This window comes from Saccopteryx leptura, chromosome 2 (genome assembly GCF_036850995.1).
Source record: "Saccopteryx leptura isolate mSacLep1 chromosome 2, mSacLep1_pri_phased_curated, whole genome shotgun sequence".
Classification (NCBI taxonomy): domain Eukaryota; kingdom Metazoa; phylum Chordata; class Mammalia; order Chiroptera; family Emballonuridae; genus Saccopteryx; species Saccopteryx leptura.
The window spans coordinates 257,799,191-257,816,670 of NC_089504.1; the positions used below are offsets into that span (position 1 = coordinate 257,799,191).

A 17,480-nucleotide genomic window follows, 5' to 3' on the forward strand; every position below is an offset into this window, starting at 1 on the left:
TCTCGTCTGCTAATCTCTCTCTGCCCCTTAACTCACAACAGCAGTAAAGTTAGTTAACTTTTAGTACTAATACCTTAAAAGCTTTTACCGATGTTGTTATCACTATTCAAGTTATTTTGTATTTTGAATGATTTGCTACCTGGTTTGTAATTTATAGATATAAATTAACTGTTATCCAGAAACATGTAAACATAGTGAAACAGAAGCAATGATTAACACCATGTAATTGTAACTCAGTGTGTGTGCATAAAAAGGGAGCTATACTAGCATTGAGCAGAGATGCCTGGCAGTAAATGCTAACTAGAGAATAAAGAGAAAGAAAAGAATTCGGCTCTCTCACTCGATCTCGCCGACGCCGTCTCTTCCTGTGGGACCCCTGGATCCCCCCCGGGGCTGGACCCCGGCATTTGGCGCCCGAACAGGGACTCACAGGTAATCCCCCCTCGTTGTCTCGGGACGGCTAGGACTCCACTCAGGGTGCTGCAGACCCCCCTGTAAGAAAGACAGGGTGAGGATAGGTGGAGAATTTCAGAACTTAAGATTTTGAGAAGTCATGGGCCATACTGAGTCTAAAGAAAGAAGACTCTTTATGAAAGTTATTAAGTATACACTTTCCCAAAAAGGAGTTAAGGTCTCCTCTAAACAAGTAGCTCGTTTTATGAAATTCGTACAAAAATGTTCTCCATGGTTTCCAGATGAGGGAACGCTTGATTTTGAGAAATGGGTTAAAGTTGGAGAAGATTTAAAACTTTATTATAAGGTACATGGACCAGAAAAGGTTCCAGTTGATACATTTGCTTTATGGAGCTTGATTAAAGATGCCTTAAATCCAGAACATGAGATGCATAAACTTTCTAAGGCAACTGCTCCTCCAAAAGAAGAGACTCCGTTAATTAGAAGTAAAAGGCAGTCTCAAGATACTACAAATCATGCTATGGCCTCTTTAAAATTAAGTAAACATCAGAATGATAGTGAAAATCATTTATCTCCAACAGATGAGGCTGAATTAGAAGATGAGGCAGCTAAATATAATAGGGATAATGAGGATTGGAAGTCAAAAACAGTCTTGCCCATATTATATTCCTCCAAGACTGACAAAAAGGATGAAAATAAGGCTATTAAAATGTCTTTGCCTCTACCAGTACAATCACCAGATGTTAATGAAAAGAAAAAATCATCAGGGTTAACAGGGTTGCAGAAGGCAATTCAAGCTTCTTGCGACCAAGGGGAAACTGATTTGGCATTATGTTTCCCTGTGGCTGTGGCTGGTGAATTTGATGAGGAGGATCCTACATGGGAGCCGCTTTCTTATAAATTATTGAAAGAGTTGAAAATGGCTTGCAGTCAATATGGACCCACCTCTCCTTATACTATGTCTTTGGTGGAAACAGTTTCTCATAATTGGATGACTCCTTATGATTGGGAACAAGTGGCTAAAGCTTGTTTATCTGGAGGAAATTATCTCCTTTGGAGAGCTGAATATGAGGAGCAAGCTAAACAACAGGCAGTTAGGAACAGGAGGACACATAATCCTGTGATTAGAGAAATGATTACGGGAGAAGGAGAATTTGCTGATGTTAGTGAACAGTTAAAACTTTCTAAACCAGCTTTGATACAAGTGAATAATTGTGCTATATCAGCTTGGAGAAAGTTGCCAGCTTTGTCTGGTGGAGATGTTACTGTGGTAGGAGTAAAACAGAAAGGTGATGAACCTTATGAGGAGTTTGTTGCTCGGTTGATTCAAGCAGTAAGAAGAGTTATTTCAAATGAGGCGGCAGGAGATATTATAATTAAACAGTTGGCTTATGAAAATGCTAATTCCACTTGCCAGGCCATGTTGCGGTCAGTGAGGAGAGAAGGAACGATAGGAGATTTCATCAAAGCCTGTCAGGATGTAAATCCTGCTTTTATTCAGGGAGTAACTACTGCTGCAAAATATGAGAAACAAGCCTCTTGTGGGGGTTGAAATAGAGGGATTTCAGCTGCCGGTTGTAGCAGCTATTAGAATTTAAGAATAATTAGAGACTGAGATGAGTTTTAAAGTTGTGTTATTATCTGATTTTCTTTAGTAAATAGAAGGACTTAAGAGTTTGGAAAAATTACAGGTTTTTTTTGTTCTCCTCTTTCTCTCAACTCATTTTATTTCTTTCCTGTTCTATGCCTGAAAAGAGGGCAAAGGGAACACCTGTTTGGATATGGCTAAACAAAATCTCATAAACGGCCGTTCTTGAAACTTTTCAAGAGAGAGTTCTGTATGGTTTCTATCCAATATGTTCCAATCAGAATTGCCCTGTGTAAAAATCAAGCAGGCCATACTCTAATCTCTAAAATCCTGGGTTTCTCTCTAATTTGTCTGATTTGTCTACTTTGTCTGATTCTTGTTTGTGTTTGGTCTTTATTTAATGTTGTCTAAATGTGATTTTTTAAGTTCTTGCATGCAAAAATTGAATATGCCGGCTCTAATATTATAAAAATATCATCCCTACAAATTTATAATTTTAATTGAAACAAGTAAAGCGCGCTCATTTAAATTTAAATAGTATAAAATATAAATCCTAAAAACTTGTTAATTTTGACTAAACTGCTTCAAGCTTCAGGCTGCTTGCTGCCGCTACAGAGCATGAAGCAGAGTAGATTTGCCTAACAAAGGTATAGGTTTTTTTACTATAGAAAAATAATAAAAGTCACTAGAGTTTTCCAGCTTTAATGTGTTCTTTAAATTGCCTGTTAATTAATGAAGTAGAAATGTTTTTTATGAATATAGAAAACTCGTATACTGGAACTCCTGCAAATCTTCTTTATCATGCTTTTTACTTTAAAAAAAAAAAAATTTCTTTTGAATGCTGATATACAGGATTATTCAACACCTGAGACACTGGAATCTGGATCTGGATAAGCCTAAACCAATGGCAAAGTGGAAGGATTTATTGACAGGTCAATGGAAAGGTCCAGATGTAATTTTAACTCAAGGGAGAGGGTATGCTTGTATATTTCCACAGGACGCTGACTCGCCTCTTTGGATCCCAGACCGGCTGATTCGCCATGTGTCACCAGAGGCCTCCACTGCCACTGCTGCCCCCATCCAGTCCGGAGGAGACTTCTGTGCCACCCGCATCACCAGTGACTTTCCAGCAAAGGCCATCAAGGAGCTCTCTGTATAATCCTGTTACTCGAGTGATACAGCGATTGTCACTACAGGAAGCTAGACGACCTCGCTATCGTGGCCAACGGAAGGCTCGCTCTACTCGAACTGTCAACCCACCAACCTGGGGCCAGTTGAAGGCATTGACTGTGAGGGCTGATTTAATTTGTCATCGACAAAACATACATCGTAACCCTGTTAATATGTTTATTGTTATGCTAGCTGTACTTTCAATTCAGGTACTTAATGTTGAGGCTACTGAACAAAACAAATCTTATTGGGCTTATATTCCAAATCCACCATTAGTTAAGCCTGTTACTTGGGGAGGAGATGATATACCTGTGTTTAATAATCATACTAAGTTTTTGGGAGGATCATGTAGTTCTTTTATTATGCATAAAACTAATTCAAATTTCTCATTTCATGGGAAAACGGATAAGGTACCTATATGTTTTATGTTTAATAATACTCACAAGATTTCTGGGTGTTTTCCTACTACACTTAAGACTATTTTGACTGACTCTCCTAAAAGTAATAAACCTGGACACCCAACAAGAGACTTATGGTCTCTCACAATTTTAATGCCTGGAGGCCCTGACACCCATGAGTATAATCCTGTTACATTGCCTCCTAAGGGATTTCACCCATGTGAACTTTATCCACCAAAAAAGGCAACTCAAGAGCCTTACTGGTGGTCTGTAGAGAATAGATTTGGTTTTCCCCCATGGCAAGAATGTGCATATTACAATTATATGAATTATACTGCATATGCTGTTAATTTCACTGTACAAGATTGGTCTAGTCCTTATTCTGAATATGATTATAGAAAATTAATACAGAAAATGAAAGACGATTACAGTTGGTCAGATAAATATAATCCTTTAAATAAAATCGTCACACGTTGGCAGTCTGCTGGATGGATACCTGCACAGCTGACTTATCAGGATGAATTAACCACCAGGTATCAAACAAAGCTTTGGCAGCTAATTGCAGCTGCTGCACCAGCATATTTGGTTAGGCCTTACCCTTATCCTGCTCAGAATATTTTTGTTCAGGCTTGTGTACAGGCTCCTTATGTACTCTTGATTGCTACAATGGACAGTAATCTTTCTGTTAGTACTTATAATTCTATATTTAGCATTTCCTGCTCTCGCTGTGTTTTAACAAACTGTCTATCTTATGACACCAAAGCTCAAGTTATGTTTATTTTGCGGCAGCCACCTTATGTGATGTTACCTGTTAGTTTGTCTCAGCCTTGGTATGATGACCCAGGGTTGCATGCACTACAGGCTGCTTCTGAAGTGCTTGCTCACCATCGAGGAAAGCGATTTGTTGCCGAATTGATTTTGGGAATTACTGCTCTTATTGCTATTATAGGATCTGTAGCTGCTTCCACCACTGCTTTAGCTCAATCAGTTCACACTGCAAATCATGTGGATAGTTTATCTCGTAATATATCTCTTGCATTAGCAGTACAGGAGACTATAGATAGGAAGTTAGAATTGAAAGTGAATGCTTTAGAAGAGGCTTTTATTCACATATGTAATGAGTTGTTAGCTATGAAAGCTAGAATGACTCTTAGATGCCATGCAGGATTCAGGTGGATATGTGTGACTCCTTTAGAATACAATCAGTCTATCATAGCATGGAATAATGTACAGAATCATTTGTTAGGTGTATGGAATAATAGTGATATTAGTTTAGATTTGAGGGAATTACATCAGCAGATACAAAACTTAGGACATTCAGGCTCTTTAGTCTCTGCCTCAGAAGTAGCTGATCAATTTGTTGAAAACATTAAAAGTATGTTTTCTATGCATGGCCTGACCTCTCTGGCTACTGATATAGGCATAATAATAGCTGTGGCAATTATCACTCTTCTTGTCCTTCCAGTCATGTTCCGACTTTTAAACAACAATCACAGGGAAATAGCGGTGAAAATACAAAAGCTTTATTTAAATAATAAAAAAGGGGGAGATGTCGGGAGCCGATCCACTAATGCTGGCTAACTAGGTCACAGCAGGAGAAGACCCACAACTGCTGGCTGACAAAGTCACAGCAGAGAAGACCAATGGCTGCGGGGTGACAAAGTCACTGCAGTGAAGACCAATGGCTGTGGGGTGACAAAGTCACTGCAAAAGGAAAGGCACGATACTTCCCCCTTTGATTTTTTTAATTAATCTGGCCTTATATCCCCCCTTTTTCTGGGTGTGTGCTATTATTTGTGGCACAGGGATAATAGTACCGTACTTTCCCTGTAGATTTGTAGTAATTTCTTTGGAAATGAGACAGAGGGTGTGAGTTCCACAGAAAAGCCTGTAAGCCCCTTGAACTGGGCTCATAGACATAAGAGGCTGGCTATGATATCCCTCATAAAGGGTTAAGTTTGTAGGAGAATTCCTTCTTAATCATGTTAGAAAGAATAGATTGTGACTTGTGACTAGGTAGGAGGCAGTGGCTGTGTACAGAGCACCTCTCGGCCTTCACTTAATTCAACATTTTTCCTCCTAGCCTTTTCATGTAATAGAGTTAAGAAACATTCCTTTCTTCTTGCTTATTTGATCTGCAGATAGTGATACACTCTGAGAAGAATAGAGGTAGAACTTAACTAGTGTTTAAATATAATAAATAAGTAATATTTGACTAGACAATAGTATCTTAGGTAAGGTATAATAAAATGGCCCATTGTGTGGCCTAGGATGAAAGCGCAGTCAGCAAGAAAAGAATGTTTTACTAAGAGAATTGTCTTTTGACTAAAGGCAATTGCTAGGCTTTCTCAATGAGATGTTCTCATAAGATTTACACACTTTCAAAAAATTCTTTAATAATGAGAGAAATGTAGAAAAATCCATAGAAGTAATAACAATTAATGTCTTATGTTGCTACTAGGCTATCTTGCAAGTGCACTCTGTATATCTTTGGGTGAAAGCTATTCTTAATGTTCTGTCAATTTCTTTATAGGCAAGCCTTTTAGAATCTTGTGAGAAAAAGTAGGACACTGCTTAAACTCAAAGCCATTTATCTGAGCAAACGGTTGTCCATTGTTAGTCCTTAATAATCTCGTCTGCTAATCTCTCTCTGCCCCTTAACTCACAACAGCAGTAAAGTTAGTTAACTTTTAGTACTAATACCTTAAAAGCTTTTACCGATGTTGTTATCACTATTCAAGTTATTTTGTATTTTGAATGATTTGCTACCTAGTTTGTAATTTATAGATATAAATTAACTGTTATCCAGAAACATGTAAACATAGTGAAACAGAAGCAATGATTAACACCATGTAATTGTAACTCAGTGTGTGTGCATAAAAAGGGAGCTATACTAGCATTGAGCAGAGATGCCTGGCAGTAAATGCTAACTAGAGAATAAAGAGAAAGAAAAGAATTCGGCTCTCTCACTCGATCTCGCCGACGCCGTCTCTTCCTGTGGGACCCCTGGATCCCCCCCGGGGCTGGACCCCGGCACCATCCACTGAACCCTGCGGTTTCTCTGAACGGCTTTGGGTAGGAAAACTTGTCGCCCTACAAGACGCACGGTGGCCCCAGACGGGCCCCATCCTTGTGGACGGTCCCTGTCGAAAGCGCTGCTGTGGCCCGTCCTCCTTGCGATGGACGGGAACGGCCACTGTGCCTTCTGAAAAAGAACATGTTTCAGCCAAGTTTCCTAAGGTTCAGAGTTTGTGGGCAGTTTCCTTTGAAAGTTTACATTAAGTGTTCTGCCACTCAAGTCTCCATATGGAATTGTTTAAGAAGTTTAAAGCCAGCAATAAATACCTTGCCTCAGACATACTGTAAGCCTTTGTCTATTGAAATGCAGCAGCTGTTTCATTGCTTAAACATACCAGGTAACAGCGACACAAAGAAATAGCAAGTTTATGACAGGCGGTCGCTCTGGACGGGCTGCGGTCAAAGCCTCCGAGTTTGGTCCAGGACTTGAAAGTCAGCGTACACGTGACACCCCATGGTGGGCACATTCCGAGGGCCTCTTCTCTGTAGCCCCCCCCACCACCACCACCACCACCACACGTGTTCTGCCAGAGAATCAAGGTGGACCCAGCTTCATTCTGAAAACATCTTGGCAGAGGGGCACGTAACACTGAGCTGGAACCCGTGGAGTGGCCGGCCACATGTCTGGGTACCCGCAGTTTCCCCGGATTCTGGATGTTGGAATGGATGGAGGCTTCGGGAGGCGGTGGGACTTGCTCAGGACCGTGCAGCTGGGTCGGTCGGGCCGAGATCGCAGTCCAGGTCTGCTCTCCATTTCAACACCAAAATATGCCTGTGGTGAGGTTAGGAAGACCGTAAAGGTTAGGCAGCCTTTTCAAAAGAGGGGGCGCCCATCCCCTTTAGCTTATATGCGGGCTGTCTTCCCAGAAGGTCCACAGGACTCGAAGATTTCATGTGGGTTTGTTTAAAATATGAGAAACAACCCTGTTCCTCGTATTTCAACAAGCCCAGATAATGCACACTAGAATTAAAGATTTTATGCAACTTTTTAAGGAGCAAATATGGAGCCCGAGGGCATTTCCCCGTTGGCCCGGGAGCTGCAGCCTGTGCTCCTGGACCCCTGGGGGGACCCACAGTCCCTCTCCTGGGCCACCGGCACTTTGGTGGAAAATTAGTAACATGTGCCCAAGTTGCAAAACTCACTGTAACTTTAATGCCGATGGAGTAGAATGTTATTTTAAATGTTCATTATTTGAGAGGAAAGTGCGTCTTAAATACCAGAGCACCGATCTGTTTCCATGGGTCAGGAATCCAGCGTCCTGCTGCAGAAACAGAGAGCGACCAGGGTCCGGGAGGCCCTGCGCCCCCGCGCCCCTGACCCCATCCCTCCGCGCCAGGGGTGATGCTCCTGACTTCTCCCACCTCAGATTAGTTAGTTCTGCCTGCCCTTAAACTTCAGCATTTCCAAGTACAGAATCTCACAGCCTTCTTTGTGTCTTAATTTTTTTTTTCACAACATTGAGTTTGTAAGTCAAAGGACGGGACTTTTTAAAGAAGGAACAGTTTGTTGGTCTTTAGCCAAACAAAATCCCTGGGAGAGGGAGAGAGGAGAGAGCCGTGAGCTCTCGAAGAATCACAGAACGCTAACGCTAACCAAGTTCCTCTCCCACCTGAAGCCTCTTCAGACTCCTCGGTCACGCTTCCTACGCGTCTTTGTGTCAATGAGCCCCCTCGCCGCGCTCCACGCTGCCACCCTCCCATCTGGAAACAGACAGCGTTTGAGGAATCGGTTTCCCTAGTAACTGGCGTGTACGAAAACTCTAGAAACGGCTCTTCTGTTTGCCAGGGCTTTAAAATAGTCCTGGTGATAAAGACAGAGGAGGAAGGTGAAGGTCCCAGACACACTGCCAGTTGCCAGAGAAGGGTTAAAGCGTGAGAGAGGAGCCATGTGGAGCATCGTTAATGACCACACATTCCTTTACGCTGAGCAGCCAGCGTGGTGCAGTCATGGCTGTTTATCTAGCCCGTAGAGTCTGAGCTGGAATGAGGTTTTGTGTGTGAGATTTTGTGTGTGTGTGAACAGAGACAAACAGGTTACAAGGTGTTAAGAGTGAAAAGCATGAATCTTACGTTACGGCTCCCATCCAAGCATAATTCGTGTACGTCATGCTCTGTGAGGCCATTTTCTATGTGCCACCATCTGAAAGGGACCTCGGCCTCTTCATTATGCAGAATCCTTGATTTCAGTTTTTGTCCCTTTGACATTCAGACTGTTCAGAAAGTCCCTGATGTGTCTGGAAACTCCCCCAAGTTCCCTTCCCCTGCCCAACTAGCAGGAGAGGGAGAGAAGAGTCTTTCTAACGTCCAACGTTTCGTTTCGGTGCAAAACAAAATGTCACCCTAGGTTCTGAGTTGAACTCCATCACCTGATGCTTGCACTGTGGCGACAGCTTTCTGTTTGCTCTTCTGCCTCACGGACCAGTGCCAGTTTGGCCCATATGCTGTAGAAAGAGTAGCTTTGATGGGGGGGAGCACTAGCTCAATGCTGGGCACCGTGCGAGGCAGTTTAAATTCATCCTTGCATCTACTTCCATTGTCCTCCGGTTACAGAAGGGCACCCTGAGTCTCGGAGAGGTTAAGTAAGTTATTTGCCCAAGAGCAGCGAGTGTGAGAGCTCAGACTCCAATGAAGAGCCGTCTTGACTCCCAGGCCCATGGTCCTAACCACCACGCCGTGTTGCCATGCTAATCATACCCAGAGTATTCCAGAACGTTGCCCACTCGTTTGGGAAATCGGCAGGTTTTAGTGTGTACCGTTTTGATGTGGAAGGGTTGATTCAAGGCAGGGCTTTGATCAGAATGCTGCAACAGGCCCTTACTATTTTATGTCGCGGTTTGTTTGACAGTTGCTTCTTAATTCAGATCTGCTTTAAATCTATTCTTGGAAGGATCTTCTTTTAAATTGTGTTTAATAGATTCTAAGTGATACTCCAGGAAGATGTAAAGCTTCCAAAGAGCTTAGCCCAACCGACGACGGCCCATGCCAGGAAAATTGTCTGGTTTTGAATTTGGAGCAGCACCATCCCTTCCCAAGTGCACACACACCCAACAGTGGGAGATCCGTGCAAAGGCCCGCAACTCCGTGGGTCCCTGCCAGTGTGTTTACAAGGGAGTAAATCTTTCAGCCCAATTGACTGCCTTTCCTCTAAATGTAACTGGTCTTTCTTGACTTCTGGTTTTCTCTTCTCCCACTCACCCAAACCTCAGTGCTTTGTTCCTTTCTTCCTTGCCCTTAACCTCCAAACAAGTCAGTTGTTTCTTCCTCTCCGCTGTCGTTTATACGTCCCAGTCTTTTCTAGTTCACTGCAGCCTTGCTTGGATTCCGCTCTTGTAAGTGAGCTACGTCTCATAAAGCGATCTGTGCTTACCTCCACTTGCTTAGTCTTTTCCAATCACAACCAGATTAATCTTCCTGATGCTCTCTCTTTTATTGTTTCACTCTTGCTGAAGAGCCTTCCATGGCTCCCCGTTGCCAGGTGGATCAAGTTCAAACACTTTTCCTTGGCATTCGAGGAAGGCCCTTGCGCCTGGCCCCGCATTACCTGGCCACATTTACCTTCCACAGCTGTCACACGTCAGCCTTCCGCTCTCCCAGACAGTCGTCTGAACACACCCTGTGTGTTTGATTACTTCCACATTTGAGTCACTCTTGGTTTACAAAATATGTGCGGAGGACGTTTTTATTTTTTGTTTCACAGGGAAGCTGCAAGTTAGCTGAAATGTCTGATGAGTAGAATTATTTGCATGGCTAGATACTGTTAATAAAACAGCAAAGCTGAGTGTGTTAGACCCTTGTCATCTCTGACTTACAAGTTTAACTACCACCCAGGAGCATCGAACAGGTGTTCTGCCGTCTGCCTGAACTTCTAACAATTACGTACGCTGGCCTTTGGCCTTTCTTGGAGAGAATCTGTGACTCCAGAGAAGTATTCGTCTTCTCATTTAACAGAGAAACTGAAAAGTCCAAGTTGGTTTCTTTTTATATGCTTATATTAATTCATGTACTTTCTACACCACTCGAAAATGACACTTAGACATAAATGGTCTTTTCTAAGCGCCCCGTCAAAGTGAAGGAAAGAGCACTAGCCTCCAGGTTAGAAGACTTGGGACTCAGGTTCATGGGTGACTTTGGGCATGTCACTTAAAGTTCTCTGAACATCCGTTCCTTCATCTCCAAAGTCGGGGTAACAATGCGTTTCTTAGGTACACGGTGAGCATTAAGTCAGAAACTTACAAAGGCACCTGGCACGCACCACGTTCCATGATTCTCAGGGTCGCTTTTTCCACCTTTAACATTTCTGACATGGAGACACCTGTTACATCCAGTGGTGTCTCGGCCTTCTTAGTTTTAACTGTTGGTGTTTCTTTTCTTTCTTAGTGGCACATAAAATAGTGGGTGTCTTAAAGTCAGTGGCATCTTAGATTTGAGGAAAGGTGGTTGGTTCTTCCACCCTCAGAGCCATGTCTCCTGTGAATTGTCCCTGTTTCAGTCTTTTTTTATCTGTCTGTCAACCGTGGGACCCCTTGTCAATCTTCATCACCATTAAGTAGCTTCCACTGTGAATGTCTAGAAGGCAGAGAGTATATCGCTTTCTTTGTACATTAACTGGTATAATTACATAGGTTTCTGCAGTAGATAAATATTGACTTATGGGTGGTAATGCCAGAGGTTTGTTTTTTTGTTTGTTTGTTTTTTTGTATTTTTCTGAAGTGAGAAGTGGGGAGGCAGTCAGACAGACTCCTGCATGTGCCTGACCTGGATCCACCCGGCGTGCCCTCCAGGGGGCGATGCTCTGCCCATCTGGGGCGTTGCTCTGCTGCAACTGGGGCCATTCTAGCACCTGAGGCAGAGGCCATGGAGCCGTCCTCAGTGCCTGGGCCAACTTTGCTCCAATGGAAGCCTTGACTGCAGGAGGGGAAGGGAGAGGTAGAGAGAAAGAAGAGGGGGGAACATGGAGAGGCAGTTGGTCGCTTCTCCTGTGTGCCCAGATGGGAATCAAACCTGGGACTTCCATATGCCAGGCCGATGCTCTACCGCTGAGCCAACTGGCCAGGGCCTGAGAGCACGTTGACACCTAGAGTCTTCCTGGTATTCCAGGGATTTTGGTAAAAGCTGGGTAAGGAACTGGGACTGCCAAGGAATGGGTGAGCTATGCAATGACAGGTTTCTTGACATCATTGTCTCCTGTGGACGATGCCGCTGTGTCCCTCCGGTGCCCTCCCTCGCCGACAAGCTGCGCAGCCTTGGACAGCACTGTGGGCACGCTGGCACCGCCGAGGGCCTGCCCTGGTGACGCCGGAGTCTGGCCCTCTTGTCAATGAACTTATGTTGTGCTTTTCTCTCTTGGCAATGCCATAAGGTGGAGGGGGGGGGGACTTGCTGGCACGAGTCTGAGGATTGCATGGAGGACGGAGAAAATCAGAGGGGACAGAGATGCCACGTGGCCCTTTCCCAAAGGGCACGTCTGTGGACCCTGTCCGTGGGCTCCGACCGACCCATGTGACTGCCCATTTACGCTCATCTTGCTCTTCCGTGGTGACCCACCAGGTGAAAGATTTCATCAACTCCGAGCTGCTGGCCCAGCTGTATTCTTCCGAGGACCAGAACACACTGATGGAAGAGTCGGCTGAGCAGGCTCAGCGCCGGGACGAGATGTTGCGCATGCACCAGGCCCTGAAGGAGGCCCTCGTCATCATTGGCGACATCAACACGGCCACGACGTTCACCCCCGCCCCGCCGCCCGTCGACGACTCCTGGCTACAGCACTCCCGCAGGTAGGAAGGCGGCCCAGGTCCCTGAGACCTGCCAGGCCGGGTCAGTGTCATTTTGAGGGGAGTGCTCTCTTAAACCTCTTTATTAAAAAGGGAGAAAAAAATATTTTTAAGTTCAGGAGTGAGAGGTAGGGTCAGGTCATCCCAACTCCTGTTCAACAAACACAACACACCCGTATGGTGGAATATTACACAGCTGTCAACAAGAACAAGGCTGTTCTATAAGTACCAAAATGAGAAGACAGTCAAGTTCACATGAAGCTTAAAAACAAGTAAGTTGTAGAATGTTTATGTAAAAAGAAAGGAATTTATATGGAGAGAGAAACTACTGTAGCCTATAGTTAAAAAGAAGCTGCAATTGGCTGTTTCTGCAGAGTGCTGGGGGGGGGGGGGCTGCCTTCTCAGCATTTGTTCTCTTATACCTTCCAGTTTTCCCAACACGTATCTGGGTTTCTCAGTCAGAAAATGATGTTTAGAAAGCATTTAGGGCCCTGGTCGATTGACTCAGTGGCAGAGCATCGGCCCAGCATGTGGAAATCCTGGGTTCAATTCCCGGCCAGGGCACACAGGAGAAGCGCCCATCTGCTTTTCCACCCCTCCCCCTCTCCTTCCTCTCTGTCTCTCTCTTCCCCTCCAGTAGCAAAGGCTCCGTTGGAGCAAAGTTGGCCTGGGCGCTGGGGATGGCTCTGTGGCCTCCACCTCAGGCACTAGAATGGCTCTAGTTGCATTGGAGGAACACCCCAGATGGGTAGAGCATCACCCCCTGGTGGGCATGCCAGGTGGATCCTGGTCGGGCGAGTGTGGGAGTCTGTCTCTCTGCCTCCCCGTTTCTCACTTCAGAAAAATACATAAGTACATAAATAAATAAATAAATAAACAAACAAACAAACAAATGAAAGCAATCAGGAAGTTGATAAAATATTTGTTGAGATGACTTCAGACATGAAGTAGGAGTGGTAAACTGTGGCTCTCTCTCCTCAGGTCCCCCCCTCCGAGCCCTACCACCCAAAGGAGGCCGACCCTGAGCACCCCCCTGGCTCGGCCTTCATCCGGCCGAGGGCCCGCTCCGGCCATCCCCTCCCCGGGACCCCACTCGGGGGCGCCCCCCGTTCCATTCCGGCCGGGCCCGCTGCCGCCCTTCCCCAACAGCAATGATGCGTTTGGAGCCCCGCCGCAAGTCCCCTCCCGGCCCACCAGGGCCCCTCCCAGCGTCCCCAGGTAAGTGTGCTGCGCGGACGACCGTGTGCGGTGCTCTGCACTTCTCTTCTCGTAGCTCAACAGACAGAAGTCACTTGCCAGAGACAGCTGCAAAGAGATCGTCATATCATATATGTTTGCAGTTTTCACCTGGGAAGGGCTTCCTGGGGAAATAGCCGAGCTTTTACACCGTTTAACACCCCCCCCAGTGTGGTCTAAACCTCCCCTTTACCACCTGGCACAAGCTGGACGGGACTCCAGAAAACTGGGTCCTGATGATTGACATGCTGGCAGCTGTTTATAGAATTTGGTGGAGAGCTTTGAAATGTAAGAGCCGCGGCCAGGCTGAGGCAAGCTGTGTGCTCCAAGGTCATGGGCGGCTCACCAGTGAAGGCCCTGCCTTCTCATCACCAAAGGAATTCTCAGAAACCATAGACTTCAAGGAACATGATCCGTCCGCCCTCTGAACTATGACCCTTACACCCAGTATTATTAACATTAGTGTAGGCAGAGCAAAAATCTGTCTGATTGGTCTGCAGTTTGTTTTAAAACTGTGCTTAAAACTTTTACATAGACACAATGATTGCTACAAGCAGTCCCTGGCCACCTAGGAGACAGAACACGGTGCATTTGAAGAATACGTTCTGACTCTTGTAAGCAGATTTGCACCCTTACTTGTGAAACGAAAGAGGCAGGGGGCAAATGGAACTCGAAACACATAGACAGGCAAAGCTAGGTTCTCCCCTTCCTACCTTTCTAATCAAAGTGCGTACAACGTGCATAATCAGAGATTTTGAAAATAGAAGGAATTAGGTGGGGTTTTTTTTAAATCAATAATAAGGATTTGAAAAGGAAAGAACATTAGCCCATAGAGCAAGTTAATTTTTTTAAAATTCAGTTCAGAGAACTCAAATATTTGTACGTTCTTTGAAGGAACACCTTGCTATGCAGGGTAACAGAAGTGACTCCCGCCCAACCGGGAAGCCTGAGACGCCCCCCACCTCTGATTACCAGGCTTCCTTTTTGTCTTTGGGGTGTGGGGTGTAAGGAAGACAGGGGCTTCTGAAACCAGTGAGCAGAAGGCACTGTCATGGGAACAGCAGGGGGTGTGGAGTCAGACCTGCTTTGCTACAGTCCATGGGCCACTCACTAAACTCTGAGCCAAGACATCCTCATCCGTGAGGCAGGGACAGAGTCAGCGGGCTGTTGCCCCAGTCATGTGAGATGAGGTGTTTGAACAAGTCTGATAAACTGTAAAGTATTGTGGTTGTTACCGTTATCATTTTGGCCCTAACCAAAGAGGATATATGCACTCTAAAACATATATATATATCTTTTTCTTTAAACACAATAGGTTTGGCTTTTGATGTATTTGGCACTGAGCTAAATGCCTAGTAATAACAGTAATAACAATGGCTCATGTCTGGTGGGCTTTCACTATATCGGGGCACTGCCCTTCACTGCTCTGCCGGTACATTTGTGTTGAATCCAAGCAGCCTGATGAGGCAGTTCATGGTCCATTCTGCGGACAGGGCACAGAGGTTCAGCAGCTTGCCCAAGGCTACCCACCCCCGGCCCCCGAGGGGCTGGGCTTTAACCCCAAGCAACGTGACTACAGAGCCCCAGCCACAACACTGGGGATTCTTGGCCTAGACGCAGCTGACGCTCTGGTTACAGGGAATGTCCTGTGTGTTTTAGGGTGCGCAGCAGCCTCCTGGCCTCTGCCCACTACGTGTCACTGGCACTCCCCCAGTGTGACTGTTAGAAATGTCTCTAGACAATCCCAAGGCAGGGCTCTCTCCCTTATGTGCCAGCGTCCAGCCTCACTAACGGCCAGGTTACATTATCGTTTTAGGGAGCCCAGATTGACTGGGAGAGCACCTGTCATTGTGCCAGGAAGACCACTGGGGCGGAGTGTATGGGGCGGGTGGGAGGGGTCCTGCCCAGGAGCCTGGGATTTGGCCTTTCTGTCTGTTGGGCTACGAGAAGGAACCAGGGCCCCGGTGCTGCCTGTGCCCAGGATGAACGTGCATGTCTCTGCCTGCCCACTTGGCTGCTTTGGCCCCTGGCTGCAGACCCCCGGCTTGCCAGCGCCCCTGAGAGCCACCAGGAATGCCACACGGATGTGTCGGTGGGGCGGAGCAGGGTAGGGGGGTAGGTGCCCCCGGCATTTCCCAGCTCGCTTGCAGAAGGTGGCTGCAGGAATTGGGAGCCCCAGCTGGAGAAAGGGGACACCAGGTTTCATGTGTCTATGATGGGAATTTATAGGGCAGCAGTTGTGTTCTTTAGCATTTCTAGGATACTCTCAAGTGAGAGCCAGACTTAACTTGACCCGGCCTTGCCGAGCCTCGGATGTGAGACAGGAATGAGCGTTCAGAGGGGACAGAGCAAGGGGGCTGCCCTGCGCTGAGCCCCCACGATCCGGCCCGCGTGGGGCGCCGGGAGGGAAACCCCGGGTGGGGCGGGGGGCGCACCTGAGCACACGGAGCCACTCTGCCAGGACCCTGACGCCTATTCACGTTTAGCTTTCGATGGAGAATTCTGACCATGGAAAGTCTGTTTTTAATAAAAGCCAGAGCAGGAATCTTACCAAATGCAAGCCAGAAATGGGGTTTACAATTTCAAAAAAGAAAGAGAAAAAGAAAGACAGACAAAGATGAAAGAAAGAAAGAAAGAAAGAAAGAAAGAAAGAAAGAAAGAAAGAAAGAAAGAAAGAAAGGGAAAGTTACTTTAAGGAAGCTCCTGTTGAAACTTTACCTTGTTCTGTTTATTTATATTTTCTCTTTTCCCTCTGTGATTTGCCTCCATTTTCTCCATTAAAATCTTTAAAAAGTTGGAATGCCATTATCCATCATCCCCAGGAAAACAGCCCCTCGCTTTATGAGAAGGAAGTTTGATTTTCGCCCCCGCCCCCAGTTCTTTGCTTTCTTAAGGGCCGTTCTCCTCTTTTATCTGAAACCAGAAACTCAGGAGGTGAGAACACAGCCTGAGTGGGCGTCCGCCGCCCCCGGCGGGGCCTTCCCGTCACAGAGGCCAGCCCGGACCCGGAGTGGCAGGAGGCCGGGCCACTCCGCCAGGTGCCGCCATTGCAGCTCTCTTCTGGATAATTCGCGACTTCATTAGCGAGTTCTGATCTTGACTTTTAAGAGCCTATATACTTTTATTTTAGCTCGTGTCAAAGGTAATGAAAGCACTTGACTTGTACAGAAACCATGAGCGTTCTGCTTTTTTAAAAAAAAAATAAAAAAGTACTGTTCTATCTTTCTGTTGCCATGTTAAGGCAGAGCGAGGACAGAGGACAGGGGTGCACTGTGGTTGCCCCCACTCATCCCCACCACTCAAGACTGTCTTGGTTTGTGTGCTTGGTGCCTCCCGGGGAAGACGCTGGACACGCTGCACGCTCCACGCCTGTTTTAATTAATTCCACCTGAGCTGGTGGGCGGGGGGGGGGGGGGGCATCTCCGTCCCAGAGAGCCTAGCCCACAGGGATGCCTCTGTCATTAGTAACCCGCATGTCCACAGATCCGATGTGAGGAATGTTCTCTCTGTGGCCAGGATGCTCGAATGGCCCCCCTCCTTCTCACCGCATCCCCACAACTTCTGTGAACGGGCTCACCCCTCTTTGCAAACCCCAGCCTGCCGTGTCTTTGTCCAGCAAGGGGATCTTAAACAGACGTCCCCACCTCGTCGGGGGCCCTGTCCTCTTACTGGATGGTCCGAGGCTTCATCAAGCCACTAGTGTGAGGGCCAGTGTGGCTGTTTCCCGTTACCCCTTGGTAGGAGTAGTTGATTGGGAATCACAGCGTTGGGACGTGGACAGAACAAATGAACTGAGTCCGAGTGTTTTTCCTGGCAGCAGCCAAC

At 46.1% G+C, this 17,480-nt stretch overlaps 1 protein-coding gene across 4 annotated transcripts in view; it reads left to right on the forward strand.

Moving 5' to 3' along the window:
• Nucleotides 1–17,480, forward strand: part of DNM3 (dynamin 3) — a 457,675-nt gene that overhangs the window by 414,424 nt on the left and 25,771 nt on the right. For 3 of the 4 annotated variants that reach the window (XM_066371511.1, XM_066371509.1, XM_066371510.1), the window contains 2 exons: nucleotides 12,196–12,422; nucleotides 13,401–13,637. In XM_066371511.1, the coding sequence (XP_066227608.1) occupies nucleotides 12,196–12,422; nucleotides 13,401–13,637 (464 nt within the window). Of the gene's footprint in view, nucleotides 1–12,195; nucleotides 12,423–13,400; nucleotides 13,638–16,578; nucleotides 17,029–17,480 lie in introns of those variants that run through there. The other variant, XM_066371512.1, reaches the window with a different exon arrangement.